Raw genomic sequence first — 21,551 nt, 5'->3', positions numbered from 1 at the left:
CAATCAATCTGCAAGATTGTCTCTTTTTTCTTCCCTCTCCAACATGCCAACCCATGCCCTAGTCAATCATCAGGCAAACTGCTCATGTAATGGGTAGCCTAAACATGGCATGATCCAATATAATTAGTCTGATCTGGAAAGTTTATATGCCAACTTCCGATTAACCAATAGTCAAACAAACTTCTGAATAATAGCACTACATGGTGTTATACAAGTAAGGGCATATATGCTCAAATTACTGAAGTACAGCTAGGTATGCTCCATGATTAACACGTAGACGTAGCAGTCAGGAGGGAAGGAAAAGTTGAGTTGAGTTGGCATCATTTTGGCAAGGTCTACCCTTCCCCTGAGGAGGGCGGCCATAAAGGCCCTTTCCTCGCGAACCGGTCCATTTGAGGTGTTCTTGGAAGGTTCTCCCGCGTCAGGGAGTAGTTGGTGCCATCGTCGTCGCCGCTCGCTAGCTAAGCTAGGATACCTGCACACGCACACGCGGCCAGCATATCTATCTACTACCCGTCACAAGAAAGAGCAAGAGTAGTTCACGGGCAGAGAGAGCTAGAGCGATGATGGGGGGCGATCATGGCGGCGGGAAGCTGGTGAAGAGCCTGCGAGGCGCGGCGCAGAAGTACGTCGGCGTCGCCTTCTTCCTCGGCTTCTTCCTCGTCCTGCTCACCTACTTCACCCTCTCCGAGCAGTTCGCCATCGCCGCGCCCAACGGTGAGTTCTTCGGAATGAATTCTGGTCGTTTTTGTAATTGCTCTGCCATGTTTTTCTTTGCGTGCTTTATCGGGGCCAGCAAGCATAATTCATCTCAAAAGCAGCCTGGTCCAGCCGAAAGAGTCCCTGTATCAATTTAGTTACTATCTTTTTTTGGAACAACTTTTTTGCCTAGAGTTTTTGTCTTGCGAATCGAAGACTTGGTCAAAACATGGAGATGTTCTTGCCTGTTCTTGGTTATGAAACTGATGAGAATTGTGCTCAAATTTGCAGCTATCCGGAGGACCTCCCCAGCGAGCCCCACGCCGGCCACCCCTGCGGTGGCAGAGAGGACGCCGACGCAACTCCCCGTCAAAGGTAAACAAATCAAAACCATTCACCCCCTCGTCAACAAAATTCCCCATCTGAATTCAGCAAAATTGAACCGAAATCTCATGTTCTGAATTCTGATCATGTGTTTGTTGCCTTGCATGGAGCAGAGGAGGAAGCACCCAAGCCCAAGCCAGAGCATGAGCAAGTACAAGAGAAGCCCCCACCTGTTGACGAAACAGAAGGCCACACACAAACAGAGGAGTCCCCGACACAAACAGAGGAGTCCCCGACACAAACAGAGCAGGACCAGACGCCCATCGGTACTGAATTATACTTGCCCACTTCTTCCAAGTACCCGTCGATATCAGCAGAAAAGTATACGAGTTTCTATTCTGAATCTAAAGTACTCCTCAATTTGCAACTTTTGTATCGGAGACGTGTTTGGTGCTGAAAACTTTGCTCCGTCAGAGTTCCACCGAATCTGAACTGAGAGAAAAGCGATGAGGTAATGATGGTTTGATGCTTATCCATGCAGATGACGGTGGTAGCAGCAGGTTGACCGTTCCGGTGGCGGAGGAGAGCGCTCCGGCGAAGAAGCCGGCGTGCGACATCCAGGGTCCGTGGGCATCCGACGTGTGCGACGTCTCCGTCAACGTCCGCATCCACGGCTCGGAGCGCACGGTGCTGATCCCGCCCACCATCGAGTCCGGCGGCAGCAACCCGAACCCGCAGTCGTGGAGCATCGTCCCCTACTCGCGGAAGCACCAATCCGGCATGAACGTGGTGACGGTGCGGGAGCTGGCCACGGCGGCGGAGGCGCCCGCCTGCGCCGTGACGTCGCAGGTTCCCGCGCTGGTGGTCGCCATGGGCGGGCTGACGGGCAACTACTGGCACGACTTCAGCGACATCATGATCCCGCTGTACCTCCAGGCGGTGCGCTTCGACGGCGAGGTGCAGCTGGTGGTCACCAACATCCAGCGCTGGTACGTGGGCAAGTACCGGCACATCCTGGCGCGGCTGTCGCGGTACGAGGTGGTGGACATGGACAAGGACGACCAAATCCGGTGCTTCCCGGGCGCCGTGGTCGGCATCCGGATGCACAAGGAGTTCAGCATCGACCCCGAGAAGGAGCCGACGGGGCACTCCATGCCGGAGTTCACCAAGTTCCTCCGCACCGTCTTCGCGCTGCCCCGCGCCGCGCCGGTGCGGGTGGTGGACGGCAGCGGGAAGAAGCCGAGGATGATGATCATCTCGCGGCGGCACCCGCGGAAGCTGCTGAACGTGGCGGAGGTGACGGCGCTGGCGGAGCGGGTCGGGTTCGAGGTGGTGATCGGGGACCCGCCGTTCAACGTGGACGTGGGCGACTTCGCGCGGGAGGTGAACGGCGCCGACGTGCTGGTGGGCGTGCACGGCGCCGGGCTGACCAACTCGCTGTTCCTGCCGACGGGGGCGGTGTTCATCCAGGTGGTGCCGTACGGCAAGATGGAGCACATCGGGGAGGTGGACTTCGGGGTGCCGGCGGTGGACATGGGCCTCAAGTACATGGCCTACTCCTGCGGCGTGGAGGAGAGCTCGCTGGTGGACACGCTCGGGAGGGATCACCCCGCGGTGAAGGACCCGGAGTCCATTCACCGGAGCGGGTGGAACAAGGTGGCCGAGTACTATCTTGGAAGGCAGGACGTGAAGCTCGATCTTGAACGGTTCGAGCCCGTGCTGCTCAAGGCCATGGCAATGCTCAGGGAGTAGCCGGCGATGATCGAGCTATGTAACATTGGTTGATTGGTATACTAGCTTAGAGCAGTCACATTTTCTTCTCATTTCTCCCTATTAATTCACAATTTTTTCCGGTTCTTTCAAGGAGATGGATCAGTTTGATCAAAAGATTTATACAGTATATACTTGTTCCGTTTTGTGCTTGATCGGAAGAGCAAATGGAATCCTGATCACTTGCGTCGCGAGCAATGTTCAAACAATCAATAAGTGCGTTGTTTGTACCACCAAAGCTCGAAACATCTTTCGAAAGGTTTGTTCGTCAACAAACAAAATAGGAAAGCCGGAAAAGGGGAAAAAAAGATCGAGAGAAGCAGGAGAACAAGGAAAAGAATGGGCCTACGATCCATGAGTCAAGGGGGCCGTCTAAGCTCATTTAAGAGACAACTCGGGCTGTCAGGAGAGAAGTTCACATCACGAAGTCGGCAAACGCACAAGAAAAAATCAAAGAGGTCGGCAGCTCTTAGCCTCTGACCGTGACGAGACGATGCATTCGCTCAAAAGAAAAAAGCCCACCCGATGCAGCGGTGGTGTCATTCTCGAGTTCTGAACACGACTGCGGTTACAGATACGTGCAAGCAATAGCTCATTGCCACAGCTTGGCACATGATCCCGAACCCCCCTCTCTCCCGCACCCCCCTTTCTCCCAGAAACCCTAGCCGCCTCCCACCGCCGCCGTCGGCGGCGCCGCCGGGCACAGGCCGCGGGGCATGGCGGCGGCCGCGGGCTTCCCTCTTGACGTGGCGAGGACGACGGCTGGGGGATCCCCTCGACGCTGCGGCGGTAGACCCCCTGCCCATGTGTGATGGCTGGGCGGCGGCGATCGGAGGAAGGAGGGGCGACGACGGCTGCCGCGGCCTCCCCCGCCTCCCGTCGGTGGCACACCGGTGGTGGCTGGTGGGGGGACGGGCTGCGCCATCCCCTCCCTTTCTCGCCAGTGCGGGGTGGTGACCTCGGGATCTTCCCGCGGCACGAGGACGCCCGGGGCAGCTGCCTCGGGTTCGAGGGAGGAGGCGGCCTTCTTCTTCGTCGGAGGTGGTCGGCCAGGCTTGTTGACTTGTGTGGGGGGTCATGGGATCTCACACAGGTTTCTGGCAATGGTGATCTAGTCCGGGGTGTCATGGCGGCCGGTGAAAACTGAGCCTCGACCTCGGTCTTGGCGGATGATGGCGGCGTCGGTCGACGTCGTTACCTTATCGAAGGCGTCATCTTTGTCCGTCTTTGCACTACACTCGGCGAGTTGGGATGTGCGGCTGCCGGTGAAAACCGTGCTCCGACCTTGGTTGGTGGACGATGGCGACGTGTCACGCCGCTACCTTCTTGAAGGCATCATCGTCGCAGTCTGCGGTCTCTCACTTGTGCTGCTCCGGGGGAAATCCTAGGTCTGGGTCTCCCGGATCGGACGATGGCGGCGCGCCCTGCGTCGTTCTACCTCTTGGGGCATCATTTTTGGAGCAGCTGCTGGATGTTGGCGGTTTTCGGTGGAGTGGTGTTCATCTACCACATTGTTGGCGCTGAGTCTCAGTGGCATGGTGCTGCAGAGTATCAACGACAGATGCGGGATGATGTATAGGTGCAGGATGGTGGAACTGTCTGGCGTCATGGTGGCATCGACGGCAGGTCTTGCAAGGTTAATGCGATTATCTCTCTTGAAGATGGAGTCGAGGAAGACGGCGGGAGCAACTCCTGTGGCGTGGGCGTTGGCGTGCGCTGAGAGTCTGCTTGATTGGATGTGCTTCTCACCTGCTATTGAGCAGTTTGGGAAGGCATTTAGTTTGGATGATGTGAGTTGGTGTATTGTCACCCTCTACATCCCACTGTAGGTATAGTTAGGTTGCTTCGAGATTGATCTTTTGTATTGTTTCTTGTAAGGTTTCGTGAATAATCTAATAAAAAGCCGTGTGCATCCTTTGAATGCAGAAGCTGAGACGATATTTACCCCATTTCGAAAAAAAATGCAGATGAAATGGACTAATAAAACAAACAGGAATGCAACGCAAAGTTTGATGGATAATTAGGCACAATTTTCATGATTTAATTCACAATATTAAGCATGATGATAGCAACTACTAATATTAACATGTGAAACTCGAACATAGTAGATGAATTAATCAACATGAACAGTAGCAGTATAAATGGTAAAACTTTTATCGCTAAACAGATTGGATCGCGTGGCACGTACCGTTCAGGTGGAGGTGCAGCAGTTGTCGATGCAGTGGTAACGTCGTTGATGACAATGTTGGTGAAGACGGGTCGAAGAAGACATCGTTGTAGATGACAGTAGGAAGCACCGTCCGAATTGGACGGACGACGATCTGTGATAAAGAGATTGAGCAGTCGCGCAAGGACGAGCGCTTCCGGAGACCTGATCTCCCGTTTGCCGGTGCACGCCGGCGGGCGGGATGGAGTAGATTACGATGGTGGCGCAAGCAGAGAGAGGTGGCAAAACCCTAACTCGTGTATCAGATGATCTTTCTGCGGTAGCCGGGCAAGAGATTATATAGGCTAAAGAAAACACTAGGGAACATGAGCCACGCACACATCGCACGTTTCGAGTCGGTTACAGATAGCCCACGATTTTGGAGTGACACGAACAGACTAACTGCGGCGCGTCCGTCTAGGACTCTATTCGTTTTCCTGAACTTCAAAAAGAAAGAAAAGTCTCGGCTTGAGGCTCAATCCACTCACCACGAGCGCGCCGCCCGCGTCGTGACGTGTCGTGTCGTGTCGAGTCGAGCGAGCGATGATGAGGAGAAGCGGGTGTGTACCACTCCTCTTCTCACTCACTTACGGAATACCACACCTTATAAGAGCATCACTAGCGGTACCCTTAAAATGGTCAAACCCTCAAAATAACCACTTTTTTACATTTGTGGGAAAAAAACGCAGACCAGTGCCCCTAAATCCCTAAACCCGTAAAAAAGTTACATGGCCTACCCCTACTTTGCTCCTCAACATGTACTAGTGAGGGTTGTGTAGTGACCTCACCCGGTAGGGTGCCGATCTCTATGCTTATATGTGCTAGTCATGATGTAGTACCAAGAAACAAAGGTCTTTATTACATCGCATGATCTAAAATTTACATAAAGTATTGCAAATTGCATAGCACAAGGTTAACATAACTTCATAGTTTTACAACAAACATATATAACATGGAGTCCTTCCTCTTCATGTGCCACAAGCGAGCATGTTGAGGATAGACTCGTAACCCTAACCTTCGTAAATCACTCATCTTTCAAAACATCGACAACATGATAAGTTAGAGCCAAGAATGGTCAATACATTTAAATTGTATTTAAATTGTATTGATAAGTGTCACAAGAAAAGGAACAACCTATATTTTACATGAATATTTTGTTAAGTGGAGCTCAGTCTTCTTTGTAGAAAAGAATTGGTTTTATCCTATCTCTTTTGTAAAACATTTTTCCTCTAATTAAGGCGGTACCATTGATAAAAACCAATGAACCTGGAAACAACCTCTAAATCCCCGGTGAATCCTCCTACCCTTGTTCACCCATCAATTTTTATCTTAAGAAATTGGGATGAGAAGATCCTTTGAAGAACTTCAAAATCAAGTCGCTCAATATTGTCCATAACCGGATACACGGGCATGTACTTAGTCTTACACTCTGCAGTGGTTATGCACTTTTTCCGACTCAGACAGCCCACTTTTACCATGAAGCTCATTGTTCTCAAATGGCCAGGAGAAGGAGAAGACTAAGATGAGACTTTTCAGAAGCAATCCCCCAACCACAACGGACGCGCTCCGTCCTACCAACAACTACCACCCTCTCCAGGTTGGGTTGGGTTCTCGCAACTTAATTAGTTAAGACAGAGCCCACCATATGACATGTGGATGCACTGGAAGCTTCTCAACTTCAATGTCTCCAAATCTGTTTGTTTATGGGTGTCCGTCCCCAAGTGTGATACACTTGACTTCCATAGAAATGGCTTCCGTGTAACGACTCAACTTAAACCAAGCAAGTCCTATTTCCATCCAGTTAGTTCATTGACTTAGTTGTTCTTTTACCACACAAAAAACATAAAATTTTCAACACACACATATATGATGAAATCCCTCCCACGTAACTATTCAGCTTGGCTAAGCATTCTACACTTACAGTCATTTTCTTCTAGCAGGATAATCAGGGATATCCAAAATATGACATGGCAAAGCATAATAACCTACACGTGCATACTACTAAAGAAAAGAAATACTACATGCATAGTAAAACACTGGGACATTTATGAACAAGAGTGTCCACAGAAATATTTTTTGGAGAGCCTAAATTATGGATTTTTGTGTATTGTGCCCCCCATGAACTCATGAATTTCATTTTGCCTCCCAGCAACTTCCAGCAAGCTCCGCCACTGAATGAAGATCATACACTTCTCTTAACCAAAACTCGTAGCTCTCCGTATAAACTATAAGATAGAAAATAACACAACATAAACACACCACCCTCAAAAGCAAAATAAAGCAAGGCAAAGAAAGAGTTATTTATTTGTTTTAGTTTAGTCTTATTTAGTCTTAGTAAAATTATGTATAAGAAGGTTGCGGCATGGGGCTGGCTTGATATGGTTGGAGAGGGAGAATGGCTAAGTAAAGGACTTATTAATAATAGATATGGGAAGGGAGTTGGTATTCCGCACGTGACAAGATTTGGAAATGGCTAAGTCCGAAGTGGTGTTTCTATAATCACGGCAAAGAGGACGGCACGGGAAAGGCTCGATGAAACGCACGACAAAGAAAGGCGACACGACAATGACAGAAACCACCGCACGACAAAGAATCACACCACGATAACGACGCTTGACATTGCCTTACCATTTTCCGTGCGCAAGGCTAGGACGCACGGCAACCACGCCTTTGCTATGAGTTCTTGCCTTTGTCGTGCGCCATATGTCATTTTCATTTCTGTTCCTTTCTATTTTATTTCATTTAACACGTATATTTATTTTTTCAATTTGTTTTACTTTTTATTGACTATTTATTAGTGTTAGTTAAGACAATGTGTATATACCTATATTTTTTGCATGACAACAAGTACTCTACATCTTCATCCCCCACATATATTAGGGTTTCCGAGCAAAGCGCGCTTCTGGAAATCTGCTAAGTGTTATCACCCGAATGCGAGGAAGGTCAGACCGGGGAGCTATTTTTGAATCATTACACCTTTCACCACACTTTCATACATATCATAGATCCACATGCAAGATTTGGTGGGATTCCGGTACTCTGGCGGTCATTCCCCCCTAGATTTCTTTGCGCGAGGTTGCACGGCAGAGGCGCGGCGCACGGCAACGACACGTAGCACGGCAGAGGCGCTTGGTGCTTGGCAACGAGATAGTGCACGGCAGAGGGCCTCGGCTCACGACAAAGGGAGGGACGCACATCAAAGGCATTGTCGTGCAGTTTTGGCGAGGCACACGACAACGACGGCGTTGACGGGCAAGACATTGCCGTGCGGCTTTTACCGTGCGGCTTCACACGACAACGCCTTAGCCGCGCGAATAACCCCTTTGTCGTGCAACGGGCTTACACGGTAATGAAATGCATTCCCGTAGTGGTGGTTGGTGTTTTCACCCAAAACACCCCTTAAAATACTTCTCAAAACACACAAAAACACTAGCACCGAACGACATCTATGGTGGGGTGGCAGCAGGGCACCCACCCCCTGTTGAAGAGCAGTAGGACCTGTCGAAACGAATGGCATGGTCATCGGACGAGTCGTACCAAACTGAGGTACATGTGCCGCTGCCGCTGCAAATGGAACGTCATTAGGGAGCTGTTGCCCCTACGGCAACGGAGGACCCAATGGCGGACCCCTAGGAGGAACCCTCGCCATCGTCCGGTGTGGTAGGCGTACGGCGTCGGCCAAGGACCGCCGTCCACCTGGGTGCCAGACATAGCGGAAGGAGGACGCTAGTGGCGAACAGCGCGGGGACGGTGAGGAAGCGAAGACCGGCGGTGAAGAGCCTTGGACCCGCGACGTAGCCCCTTGGATCGAACGCAGATTTTCCAAGTCGACAGAGGCCGGCGGCGTGGTCCGAGACGCGCGCAGTCGAAGGAGAGAACTACGTGAATATGGGCGAAGACTGGGCAAAGCCTATACACCGACCAGGTCGGCGCTTACCGCGTGCCGCACACCCCGCGCGGCGGTACGGGTCGGCCCAGTTAGGTGTGGGCTTTCTCTTTTTTCGTTTTGTTTTCCTGTTTCTGTTTTCTGTTGTTCTTTTTTCTGTTTCTTTTTTTATACTTTTAATTTCCAGATTCGAAAAATATAAAGACTTTAAAAATGATGAAATTTTAAAAATGTTTCAACTTTGGGAAATGTTCGAATTAGAAAATATTCAAATTTTAAAAATATTGAAACCTAAAAATTTTCAATTTAAAATTTCTTCAAACTAAAAATGTTTATTTTAAATTTGTTCAAATTAAAAAATCCTTACTTTAAAATTTCTTAAAATTAAAAATGTTCATCTTAAAATTTGTACATATTTTTTTTTAAATAATTTTTTAAAATCAAATATTAAAAACGACGTGTTTTTGAAAAATGTTCAGATTAAAAAATATCGTTCAAATATAAAAAAATTTCATACTCGAAAATTGTTCAAGTATGATATTTTTGAAATTCGAAAATTGTTCAAAATATAATTTTTTTCAAATTTTGAAAATGCAAAATTCGAAAATTCGAAAGTTGTTCATATATATTAAATTTTCGAAAATAATTTTTTAAAATTTAAATACTTCGGGTTTTAAAAAAACGTAAACAAAAACGCAGAAAAGGAAAAAATAAAAAATAGTGAGAACCGTGGGTCGGCACAAAGCGCCCACTGGGAGGTGTGCGGCGTGGTGCACCCACCGCACAGCTCGGTGTATATCACCGACCCGAAGGGGTCCTCCTCCCTCATGCTCGCGCGCTGCCTACGCTCGGTTTCGCTCAAGTATTTGTCTCATGGGCTTTTTCTCGTCTTGCGGGGCCCATTTATACGCACGCAGGAAACGGTCTGCTCTATTCCCAGACGATCTAAGGCGGCCGAACCGGAAACAGTACTATGGCAACTGCGGGCGGAAGAACATATTTAAGTCGCTCGATATGTTTCTCGGGAGTCGAGGTGGGACTAAACTTGGGGCTCTTCCGCAGTTCCGCGGTGCCATGCGTGCCGTGTCGCACTGGTCCGTACATACGGAGCTACAGTCGTCTCGCGCTGCATGGATGCATAGCTAAGCTAGCTGGGACCAACTAATGAAATATTTTTCTCCCTCGTATCGATGTTGTTTCATTCAGCTAGTATACCTACTCTGAACATAATTGATGTACGTGGTACATACATGCACAGAATTGCTAGCTGTAGCTAGCTAGCTCATCTGAACATAATGAAAATGCATAGTTAAAAAGAGTGAGACTAGTATAACACAAAAATAGAGCTAGAAGCCTCTATTAAATCTCCTTCAACACATAAATCTTAGGGGAACAAACATTGTCGATGTAGTGGAACAACAGCCTAGACGGAGGGGAACAACACAACCTACACAGAGGGGAACAACAACCTAGCCGGTGGGGAACAACAACCTAGATGGAGGGGAACACCATCCTGTATGAAGGGAAACAACAACCTAGACGGAGGAGAACAATGGTTTCGACAGAGGGGAACAATAGCCTAGGCGGAGCAGAACAACATCGTAAAAGGATGGAAACAACAGCCTAGACGAAAGGGAACAACATCTCACCCAGTGGGGAACAACATCCTAGACTGAGGGGAACAACATCATAGACGGAACGGAACAACAACCTAGATGGAAGGGAACAACAATCTAAACGAACGGGAACAACATCCTAAACGGAGAGGAACAACATCTTAGACGCAGGGGAACAACATCTTAAACGAAGGAGGAACAACCTAGACGGAGGGAAACAAGCCTATATGGAGGGGAACAAGCCTATATGGAGGGGAACAAAAAAATCAAAATGAGGAACGAAAATGAAATCATATAGAACAAAAAAAATCATGTTTTTGAAATAAAAAAAGAAATCCGTGAAAAGAAAAAGAGACTAAAAAGAAATAGGTAAAGAAAATAGAAAAAATAAATAAAAGAAGAAACATAGAAAAAAATAAAAGAGGAACAACTAATTATACACTAGGGAACAAACCAGTGAAATTAATTCTGTAGAGTTAAGATGAACAAAACTTTCTGAACGAAGGAACAAATACATAAACACTAGGGAACAACTACTTATTCACCGGGGAACAACTAATTATACACCAGGGAACAAACCAATAGTGAAATTAATTCTGTAGAGTTAAGATGAACAAAACTTTCTGAATGAAGGAATAAATACATAAACACTAGGGAACAACTACTTATTCACCGGGGAACAACTAATTATACACCAGGGAACAAACCAATAGTGAAACTAATTTTGCAGAGTTAAGAGGAACAAAATTTTCTGAACGAAGGTACAAATACATATACACTAGGGAACAACTACTTATTCACCGGGGAACAACTAATTATACACATGGGAACAAAAATATTAGGGGAACTAATGTTGTAGAGTTAACGGAACAACACTTTCTGAATGAAGGAACAAATCATTATTCACCGGGGAACAACTAATTATACAACAACTAATAATTCTAGTCCAAAAAGAATTGAAAATGCAAGAAAGAAACAATAGAAAAATTTAGAAAAGAAACATACCAGTAAAACGAAAAAAAGGAAAAAAAAATACAGAAATATACCTATCTTTTTTTGACGGGCAGAAATATACGTATTAAGTAACAGTAAAACTAACCTAGCTAGGAGTCACCACAGCGTTTTGAGGTCCTTAGCCGTCCGATCTGGACATCTAACGGTGTGGAGGCAATGACTATTCCCGAACTCTCGATACTCTCGGTTAGCGCGGTTAACCCTCGATATATCGCCTGAAAAGGCCAGTTTTCCTTGCACGGCCGCTACTCCCCGCGTCGAGCTAGGCCACACCAGGTTTCTTGGGCCCCGAAATTCTCAAATAGGCCCAGCGGCTTGGCCTTTACACGTACCAGTCAGGCCTCATTCTATTATTCTCGTTTCATGTATGTTCTGACCGCGCTGCCGTTCGACTTAATCCTGCACCGTCGTTGCTCGTTGGCCTGTGCCGCCGACAAGTGCAGCGAAGGAGCCAAAAACCTGCGATGCGAATCACACTACCGAAGATACAGCTAAGTAATGGTACGAACTCCTGCAGTTTTCCGTTTTTCTTCTACAGTATTTCACACGGATTTATAATAGCCGGATCACTTATTTTGTTCTTCACCGATGCCGGCGAAGCTTGTATATTATGCAGGTTGTGGAGTGGTATCCGTACAGACGGTCCTATGATCCGTCCATCCACCGGAAGGCCAGGCCCATCATCTGAGGAACGGTTCTCTTTCCGTTCGTGTTAACTGAAACCACCGGCGCCATAATGATGCTGGTAATTTCGACCCATTCAATCCCGCAATTAGAGTGACCCACTCCTTCCTGGAATTATGATGATTAATAGGAGAGTTATCGTTAGTTCTCGCCTCTCATTGTTTGTCAGAGATGCTCGCTGCTTAGTTTCGTTTTTATACTTGTTTGCCATCCTGCTTTTCTCCTGTAATTTCATTCACGCGAAAATTAGGTAACCAACTGACTTACTGTTACTTGTTCTAGGGATTGTCGTCACCGTTCTTGTCAGATTTTTATTCAAGGATTCTCCAGAGCAACAGCGTGACCTGCATTTTCGACCATGGCACCTGTACAGGTGCACTTGCTGAAGCATTCATTTTGCTGTTTCGATAGTGCAGGCTGAAAAGTACTGAAATCGCACTGTCACAGTGTGATGTTTACAATTTACATACTGTTTTAGAGTTAGAAACAGAACAATGTGTGCTGCCTTTGGAATAGGTACACCCTTTGTTTTTATTTCCCACAACTTCTTTTTTGTCCTTTGTTTTACATTCTCTTTTTACTTGTTTTCCATCCTGCTTTTCTCCTGTAATTTCATTCACGCGAAAATTAGGTAACCAACTGACTTACTGTTACTTGTTCTAGGGATTGTCGTCACCGTTCTTGTCAGATTTTATTCAAGGATTCTTCAGAGCAACAGCGTGACCTGCATTTTCGACCATGGCACCTGTACAGGTGCAGTTGCTGAAGCATTCATTTTGCTTTTTCGATACTGCAGGCTGAAAAGTACTGAAATCGCACTGTCACAGTGTGATGTTTACAATTTACATACTGTTTTAGAGTTAGAAACAGAACAATGTGTGCTTCCTTTGGAATAGGTACACCCTTTGTTTTTATTTCCCACAACTTCTTTTTTGTCCTTTGTTTTACACATGGAAAAAATAGCGCGTTATTTCAACGCTAATAGCACACTATAGCATATCTGTAGAGCCGACGCTACGCTATTTCGACGCTATAGCGCGCTATTCGCGTTAATAGCACGCTATAGCATGCTAATAGCGTATTTTTAGACCCACGCTATTTTATTATAGCACGCTATTTTTTTCCTTGGTTTTACATTCTCTTTTATGTTATTATTATGGTGTCCCTGACATTGGCTTTATTTGATTTATTCTTACTCGCCGTTGGTTTTTTGGAGTTGTATATTACCAATGGCAACCTTAAAAGTACTCAAATAAGCTTAACTTGTGGCTCTTTTTACCTTTTGCTTGGCTTTCCAGTATCTTCTCATTTCTTGTGCTATAATCAGATACTATTGCCGCGGACTTGTCAGGGGAACAGAACACGGGGTAACGGAAAATTTCAGATAGTAATTTTGGACATTTATCCTTGAAGAGCCGAGGCTCTGTTTTACCAAATCTGTGTACCTAACTTACTAAATAAAAATAAGACAACCGATGGATTTGGTCCATCAGTCTCATAGGCATTTCTACTGCTAATATATTTTTTTATCCATAATTGTGAAATAGCTGCCAATGGATATATACTCTCTGTAATGAGTAATCGATTGCCACGCTCTGTTTAAAATTTTTTTTTTGAGAATTCGGCAGGTGAGCTGCTCGATATATTAATAGAAGGAGATTGGCTCAGTTAATAAGGGAAACCGGGCCCAAAAACCGTACAACGTGACCCAGTTTATGAGGAAAACCGAGTCGAAAACCTGGAAAGTGAAAACAAGACTAACACACACCCTAACACGGCATAAAGTCGGTGCCTCCACAGGCGGCGCCTTCAAGAAGGTAGCGGCATAGCTGCCGCCGTCGCCCGCTCCGAAGGAGCTTGGGTTTTCACCCGAAGACCACACGACACACGCAGCGGCCGGAGATTCCGCACACGATGACGCCAACAAGAAGGGAAACGACACCAAAAGGCGCCGCCGCCATCGGCACTGGCCAGGCACAGTGCAAGACTTTCGTCTGGCATCCTCTCCGCCGCGGGCCAAAAGCAGGACATGAAGCTTGTCTCCACCCAACGAGCCTGCGAGCGCGCTAGCGCCAGCGATGCACAAAGCAGCCACCGGGAAGCCGAGCAGCGCTGCGCAAGGCCAACCGCGTCCACCACAAGCCAGACAGAAGCCGCGCCATGGCCGGACGGGGCGAGGAACAGGACGGACGGCGAGCTGCGGAGAGCAGCGAAGGTCGAAGCCGCCCCGCAAACCCGCCGGCAGGGCCAACGCGCAGGGGCACCGACGCGAGGAGCGGTCGGAGATGCGCCGCGGCAGGGACGACGGCGAACCACGCCGAGGCTAGGGCGACGCAGGCAGGAACGCCTCCACCAGGGCACACGGGAGGCCCCGAGGAAGACAGCAGGACGGGACACACACCGGAAGGGCCGGGGAGCGGCGCACAGGCCGTGGCCCTCCTGGCCCAGATCGAGCCCAAACGGGCCCAGATCGGGCCCTTCCCAGGCTGAACCGCGCCATGGTCGGGCGTCGGCGGGCGGCGAGCTGCAGGAGGCAGCAGGGGGCCGCGAGGCGCGACGCCACGACGAGGGGCGCAGGAGGGGCGGGGGACGGCGGCGACCTCCGGGGTCCGGCATGGCGTCCTCCCTCCGGGACGGCCGTGCGAGAGCCCGAGAGGCATAGGTCCTCGCCGCCCCCTTCATCGGCGGCGAACGGCTTAGCCGCCGCCGGCCTCGGGAGGCGACGAGGGAGCGGGCAGGGGACTAGGAGGCGGCGGCGGCGGCGGGCTGGGGATGGGCTCCCCTGTCGCCTGGAGGAGGCGACCGAGGGGAGCGGGGCAATGAGCTGTTGTTATTGGTTAAAGCCGCTAATAGCCCGGCTATAGTTGGGCTATAGCCCGGCTATAGCCTTTCGCGAGGCCTGCGGCTATAGCTAGAGGTTTTAGAGGCTAAAACAGAAATAGCCGCTAATAGCCCGGCTAAGGCTATTTAGCCCTAATTTAGCCGTATAGCCGCTAACTTCCCGCTCAATGGGCCTAAAATTTTGGACCAAAAATTTCAGTCGACTGGCCCATTTGCTTGCCGGAATAGCCACCAAGCCGAGCGACAAGCATAACTATGTCCTAAACTACATAATGAATTAATGATGTTGTAATATATGGACAAAACTATGTATTTAACTATGTGTGAACTATTATGTGTATCTCGTATGTGAAGATGTTATTATGTTATTAATTTGTGAATTATTGATATATATATATGACTATATGCTGTCCAATTTTTATTATTATTTAGCAAATCAGCTTAGCCCGCTATAGCCCGGCTATAGCCTTTCATAGCTTCAAAAAAATTCGCGGCTATTGGCTATAGCCGGCTATTTTAACCAGAGTTGCCAGGACATTGCTAATAATTTTATGGACCTTGGATTTCCTGGCAAAACACATTGTTTTTATTTTATGATGGCTACTTATGCTTTTTTATGGACTAATTACATTAGAGAGGTCGCTTCATGATAGCAATGTTCCTTGCAGAATCAGTATGATTGAAAACACAGTACCAAGCTAGCTGACATGCGAGTATGTAGCAGTGTGTGATGTTTTGCTTGGGAAACTATGTTTAGCTGAAAAAACCTAGCTCCTAGCGTCGCCCCCGCGGGGACCTGGGGGCTCCTTGGCGGCGCCTCCCCGAGCCCTCCCCTTCCCTTCCCCCTCCTCCTCGCCGCCGCCAGAAGGCGTCGCCGGGCAAAGCCCGCGCGGCGTCGGCGGCGGCTGGGCTCCCCTGCTCCCTCGCGCGGTGGCGGCGGCGCGGGTCTTCGCGGCCGGTGAGGGTGCCGTGCAGGTAGGACGCGGCGGCGCGGTTGCCCTACAACTGCGTGGCTACTACGCGGCTACGGCGTGCTCGCGGCGGCGTCGGGTCTCCGGCGCGGCCTGCAGCGGGCGGCGCGAGCTCGGTGGTGCGGCGGGCCGGGGGAGTGCGTGGGCATCGCGGTTGAGGCCAGGTGCAGCAGGGCGCGGCCGGCGGCACCGTCCGCCCTCCTCATCACGGAGATCCCTGGCGAGGTGCTGGGTAGTGCGGCCAGATCTCGATCTGGTTGCCTCGAGTCGGGCCGAGGCAGGGGCATGCGCCCCATTCGAGCCCACCCACCTCCGCCCCAGATCTGCAGGCTCCCGCAGCCTTGGGGGCTGCTGGTGGGCGATCTGGTTGGTGGTGATCTCCCGGTGCAGCGGCGGTGCGGCAGCGGTGCGGTGGCATTCCAGCGGTGGAATTGGATGGGCTCTCTGGCCGCCGCGCTTGCGGGCCTGGGCAGGGGCCCTGGGCTTTGGCTCAATCCGTCTCCAGTTTCGGCGTGCCCGGCAGCCACGGGGGATGTCGGGTTGCAGCTCCTGTTCCTCGTGAGGCGGCAGCGTTTCCCGCATCCTCTCTCATTCGTCGGTGCTCTAAGTTGGGACGCCGGGGCGGCGGCCCTGGAAGGTGGGAGTCATGTTGGTTGGCGGGCGAGCTAATGACTCTGGTACTGGCTGGTGACCATGGCCGTGAGGGCGGTGTGGTGGTCGGCGAGTCGAATGCTGTGGGGGGTAGAGGGCGGTGAGGTTGCCAAAGGGAAACCTTTGCCCCTCGGGCCACGGCGGCGGCGTCCGCGGGCGGCGTTCCCTTGTTGAAGGCGTCGTGAGGCCAATCTCCGTCCCTCTACTTCGTCCGGGTGAAAACCCAAGATCCTCGGATCGGGCGGTGGCGGCACCCTGGTGTCGTGCTCTTCTTGAAGACACCGTCTTGGAACCCACAGTGCGAGGCTCACCGATGGTCGTGACGGAGGTGATTCTTCGGCGATCTTCGGCAAAGCTTGCTCCGTGCCCTTCCCTTGTTCGGTTTGTGAGCATATTGGCTTGGTCCCCGGTGGTGGTCGGCTTCCGGTGGTGTTTCTGCGACGGAGGAGGTCTGTTGAGGCGCGCGTGAAAATGGCTAGCTCTCGAGTGAGCTCCGGCCCAACACTGTAGACTCCAGCTCTACTCCGAGTCCTCGTAGGTGCGTTGGTTGAGCTTGTTGGTCGCGCCTCCGGCTGTAGCTTCTTCGGTAGTTCGTGTGGGTGTGTGGTGTCGTTATGTAAGCTGGGTTCAGCACTTTGTATCGTTCTCGCCGTTGGTGGCTTTGTTAATTCAAAGTTGGGCACGTGAGTGCCTTTTATCTAAAAAAAAACTATGTTTAGCCATTGACCTGACACTTCCATGGATTTTTCAGCAACTTCAAAGTAATTTTATGAATTTGAGCTTTATGGCAATCATCACCCTAGCTATATATTTATAAATTTGTTCCTTTCTCAGGATACTGAATCTACTCATAGTCTAACTTTCTAGAACATTGGGATTATTTAGATGCTCCTTTTTCTCAGAATTAGGCTGTTTTTGATTGCACTCGAGTCTGCTGCTTCTCTTGCTATTCACGTTGCTACTAGAACTGCCACAATTGTTCTTTATGTGAATTTAGATGATAATGATGAGGATGCTCATAATTTCTCATTTAATTACAAGGTGCTGCAAAAACTCAAGCTAAAGCAAGATGTCATATAACAAAGTTTTCTTACCTCCGAGAGACACACAAATCTGTAGTTGTATTATCACTTTGAGTTATAGTTATACTGATGTTCAAATGCTAAATCCAGCAGTATGCCATTTCCCTACTCCCCTCCATGAATCTTGATTTTAGCTCATCATCTTTTTATTGTTTTCTTCTCTGTCATCCTTTTCAATCTGCAATAGATTTGTATATCTTCTGCAAGCTGACTTACACGAAGATATTTGATTGCTAAACTTCAAAATTCTAAATTTTTTGTATTCACTACTTATCTTTTGACTGTACGAAACATTAAACACGATGTAGCTTCTTATCAAAAAATATACATCAGTAGATGATTATGTGAATTGGGCATTATTTATGATCAAGTTTCTTCCTTCTCTCATCTTTGCATATGTGTAGTTTGCAACTTGCAAGCACTGCAATGCACTTTATATGACATTATTTACAATAGTACGCCTGCAAGCACATGAGCTTTCACTGAACAAGTGAACATTGCAATAGTACTGAAAATTTTGGCTCAAACATTTGCCGTGCTTAATATATTTTTCTCTCTAACGTACCTGCAGAGTGACTGAAGGTTTCAGGAATGTGCATGAACTTTAAGCAATCATTACTTTTGCCACATTGTTGAATCTGAGAGTTATTCTGAGGTCCGGGATAGAGAGACAAAACAGCCAACGTAGCATAGTTGTTTTCTGGTGAGTATATCAGACTTGTTGTAGAGCGACCAGCAGATAAATTTTGTTTTACTGAAGGACTGTATACTTTGCAACTTGTGAGGCTGATGAGCGATACTTGCATTATGAATACATAAAGATTCAATAAATTTATGTGTGTATTATATTTATATTATCTTATGCCTTTTCAGAAATGTACGGAAGCTAAAAATATGCAGAATTTCTCACTTAGGCCTGGATGCACGGTAGAGACACTAACAACACTTATTTTGACATCTAGCAATGCATATGTTACTATATGGGGTTAATGTTGAAATGGATGCACAAGTTGATAAACTTAAGAAATCATGGCACATGTTGAAGAAGGGAAAAACCTATCTACTTCTAGAGATAAATCTCCATGTGCAGATGGTAATAAGATGTGTTGTATTTATGGTATTCGTTTTATTTCCACTTTTAGTGTGTACTTAAATCCTTCATATGGAGACATTGTAGTTTGAAAGATTCAATTTTTGTCATATATTCCATCCTTTTCATATCATTCCAAATATAAGTTCTATAATCTTAAAATTTGATCAAAATCAAGTTCTATAATCTTTGATCGACTATTCATCATAAAATTTTGTAATATATGCATAATCAAATGCAAATGATATGATATGATATATGTCAGGCGTCATGGAGGCGTCGATGGCCGGTGTGACAAGGTCAATGCGGGGATCCCTCTTGGAGATGGGTTAGAGTAAGACGGCAGTAGCGATTTCTGCGGCGTGTGCAATGGCATGCGGCGAGGGTCTGCTTGACTGGATGTGCTTCTCACCCCCCCAATGGGCGGCTTGGGAAGGCATTCGGTTTTAGATGATGTGTGTTGGTGTATTGTCAGGGTAATGTCCCTGTTCATGGTCACCCCCTTCATCGCTCTTGTAGGTATAGCGAGTTGTCGCTAGAAAGGTGGCTTCGAGTTGATCTTTGTATCTCCTTTGTAAGGCTTTGTGAATAATCTAATAAAGAAAAGTTATGTGCATCATTTGGATGCAGAGGCTGGGGTTATGCTCCCATTTCAAAGAAAACAAAATGATATGATAGTACATTGCATTCCGATCCTAAGAAGATCACTTTTATTGTCCAAATAGTAATATAGTTTTACATATAATTGGTTAAACTTAACAAATCTTAGCTTTGACCAAACCCGTATGCGAAGTAATATGAAAGAGTACTTTCTATTATTTCTTAGCTATCATATTTTCTTATAATGGACGGGCGCAGCAATGCGTGCCTCAATGATCTAGTGTTAGTATTACGTTACCTTGCTCAAGCTCTCACGAGAAACAGTTGACGAAGTGGCCAACCAACGAAATGTCGTGCGAAACGATCGTACGCGAACGAACGAACCAGCTAGCTCAAACGGGCCGGCCCAGGAATAAACATCCTTTAGCGAATCGGTGCTATGACGCGCGCGTGCTATGGAGCAATTTCCCCCCGAAGACGGCAATCCCTATTCGCCGCTTACTGCGGGAGCGAATCGCTCCCGCTCAAGCACCGGATAGGCTGGGCCGGCCCATTAGCGCTTAGCACGTACGGGCTTCCACTTTGTTTTCCGGTTTTTTCTGGGTTTCAGGTTTTTTAGGTTTTGGAGGTTTTTGCAACTGATTTTGAAATTTGTTCAGATTTATTTTTTGTTATGATTTTAAAAATGTTCATATTATAATTTTGTTCAAATTCGAAAGTTGTTCAAATTCAAAAGTTGTTCGAATTTGAAATTTGTTCAAATTTAAAAATTGTTCAAATATGAATTTTGTTCCATATAAAATTCTGTATTCTTAAAAATTTTGGTTTTTAATTTGTTCGATTTTGAATTTTGTTCCGATTTGAATTTTGTTTCATTTTGAATTTTGTTTAGATTTTCAAATCTAAACTGAACCAAAAAAGATAAAAAACGCTTAAACGGGCCGAGCCCATAAGTTCCTATGGCGAACGCCAGCCTGAGCGGAGAAAATTTTGTGCTCCGCTTAAGGCGGCCAATAGGCGCACCCCCCGAAGACTGTATGGCAGGAATGGGTGGTGCTTTACGCCGACCTGGTCGGCCTCTACCACGTCCCGCACACCCTTCCCGTCTGTGGGCTTGGCCCATTAACGTTGATTCCCTGGTGGTCCGGTTTCTCTCGTAACTTTCGCGCTGGTTCGTTTCGAACGTGTCAGCCTCTGGAAAATCTGACCTTTTTTTGAAACACTTTACTGTTTTAAAATTTGAACAGTTTCGAATTTGAACATATTCTCAATTAGATTTATTAAAAAAATTGTGCATGAACATTCCGGATTTTAATTTTTTTTCAAATATTAACAATTTTTAACTCGAACAATTTTCAGAATTGAACGTTTTTTGAATATGAACGTATTTCAAATTTGAACGTTTTTCGAAATTGAACGATTTTCAGATTTGAACATTTTTCGCATTAGAACAATTTTTAGATTTGAACAATTTTCAGACGTGAACAATTTTCAGATTTGAACTATTTTCATATTTGAACAAAAAGAAAAAGAAACAGAAAAGAAACGAAAACAAAAAAGAAACAGAAAAGAAAAATGAAAAAAGAAACAGAAAAGAAAAACGAAAAAAGAAACAGAAAACTGAAAACTGAAAACTGAAATAAACAGCGAACTGGGCCGACCAGGCCGGCCCATACCGCGCGCGGGGGTGTGCGGCGCGCGGTAACGGCCGACCTGGTCGGTGTATAGGATTCGCCGGCAGGAATTGCTGTGGCTGCGCGTGGTGCTTCATCCGTGGGCTCCTGGTCTCTCCAAAGGAACCTCAACTTGCGGCCCAGACAAGCCCAAGACAACTTTGTGGGACTCGCTGGAATCATGCACGACGGTAACGACGGATCCTCCGCTGCCGGCCGTACGCTCGCCACCGGCACAGAACGGCCGAAGGCCAGTCGATGAACTGGCCTAGAACCGGCGGCGGCGACACCCTCTTGATCCTCACCGCCAAGGACTGCGCGTCGTGCATGTCGGCGACGAGCGCGACGGCAAACGTATCGACGGAAAACCGACCTCCCCATTACCTTCCGGCCTGCACACACGAACGTCATTAGTCGTACCTTCGCTGGCCGGACCTTATATCC

The 21,551-nt window shown here is 47.7% G+C and overlaps 1 protein-coding gene across 1 annotated transcript; it reads left to right on the top strand.

Moving 5' to 3' along the window:
* The first annotated feature begins 344 nt into the window (after nt 1-344).
* On the top strand, nt 345-2,946 carry LOC127340798 (beta-1,2-xylosyltransferase XYXT1). Its single transcript, XM_051366542.2, has 4 exons — nt 345-717; nt 991-1,074; nt 1,197-1,349; nt 1,565-2,946. The coding sequence occupies exons 1-4, from the start codon at nt 564-566 to the stop codon at nt 2,773-2,775; spliced, it is 1,602 nt and encodes a 533-aa protein (XP_051222502.1). The 5' UTR covers nt 345-563; the 3' UTR covers nt 2,776-2,946.
* Nucleotides 2,947-21,551: the final 18,605 nt, after the last annotated feature.

Source organism: Lolium perenne, chromosome 3 (genome assembly GCF_019359855.2).
Source record: "Lolium perenne isolate Kyuss_39 chromosome 3, Kyuss_2.0, whole genome shotgun sequence".
Classification (NCBI taxonomy): Eukaryota; Viridiplantae; Streptophyta; class Magnoliopsida; order Poales; family Poaceae; genus Lolium; species Lolium perenne.
This window is presented reverse-complemented; position numbering and strand designations above follow the sequence as displayed.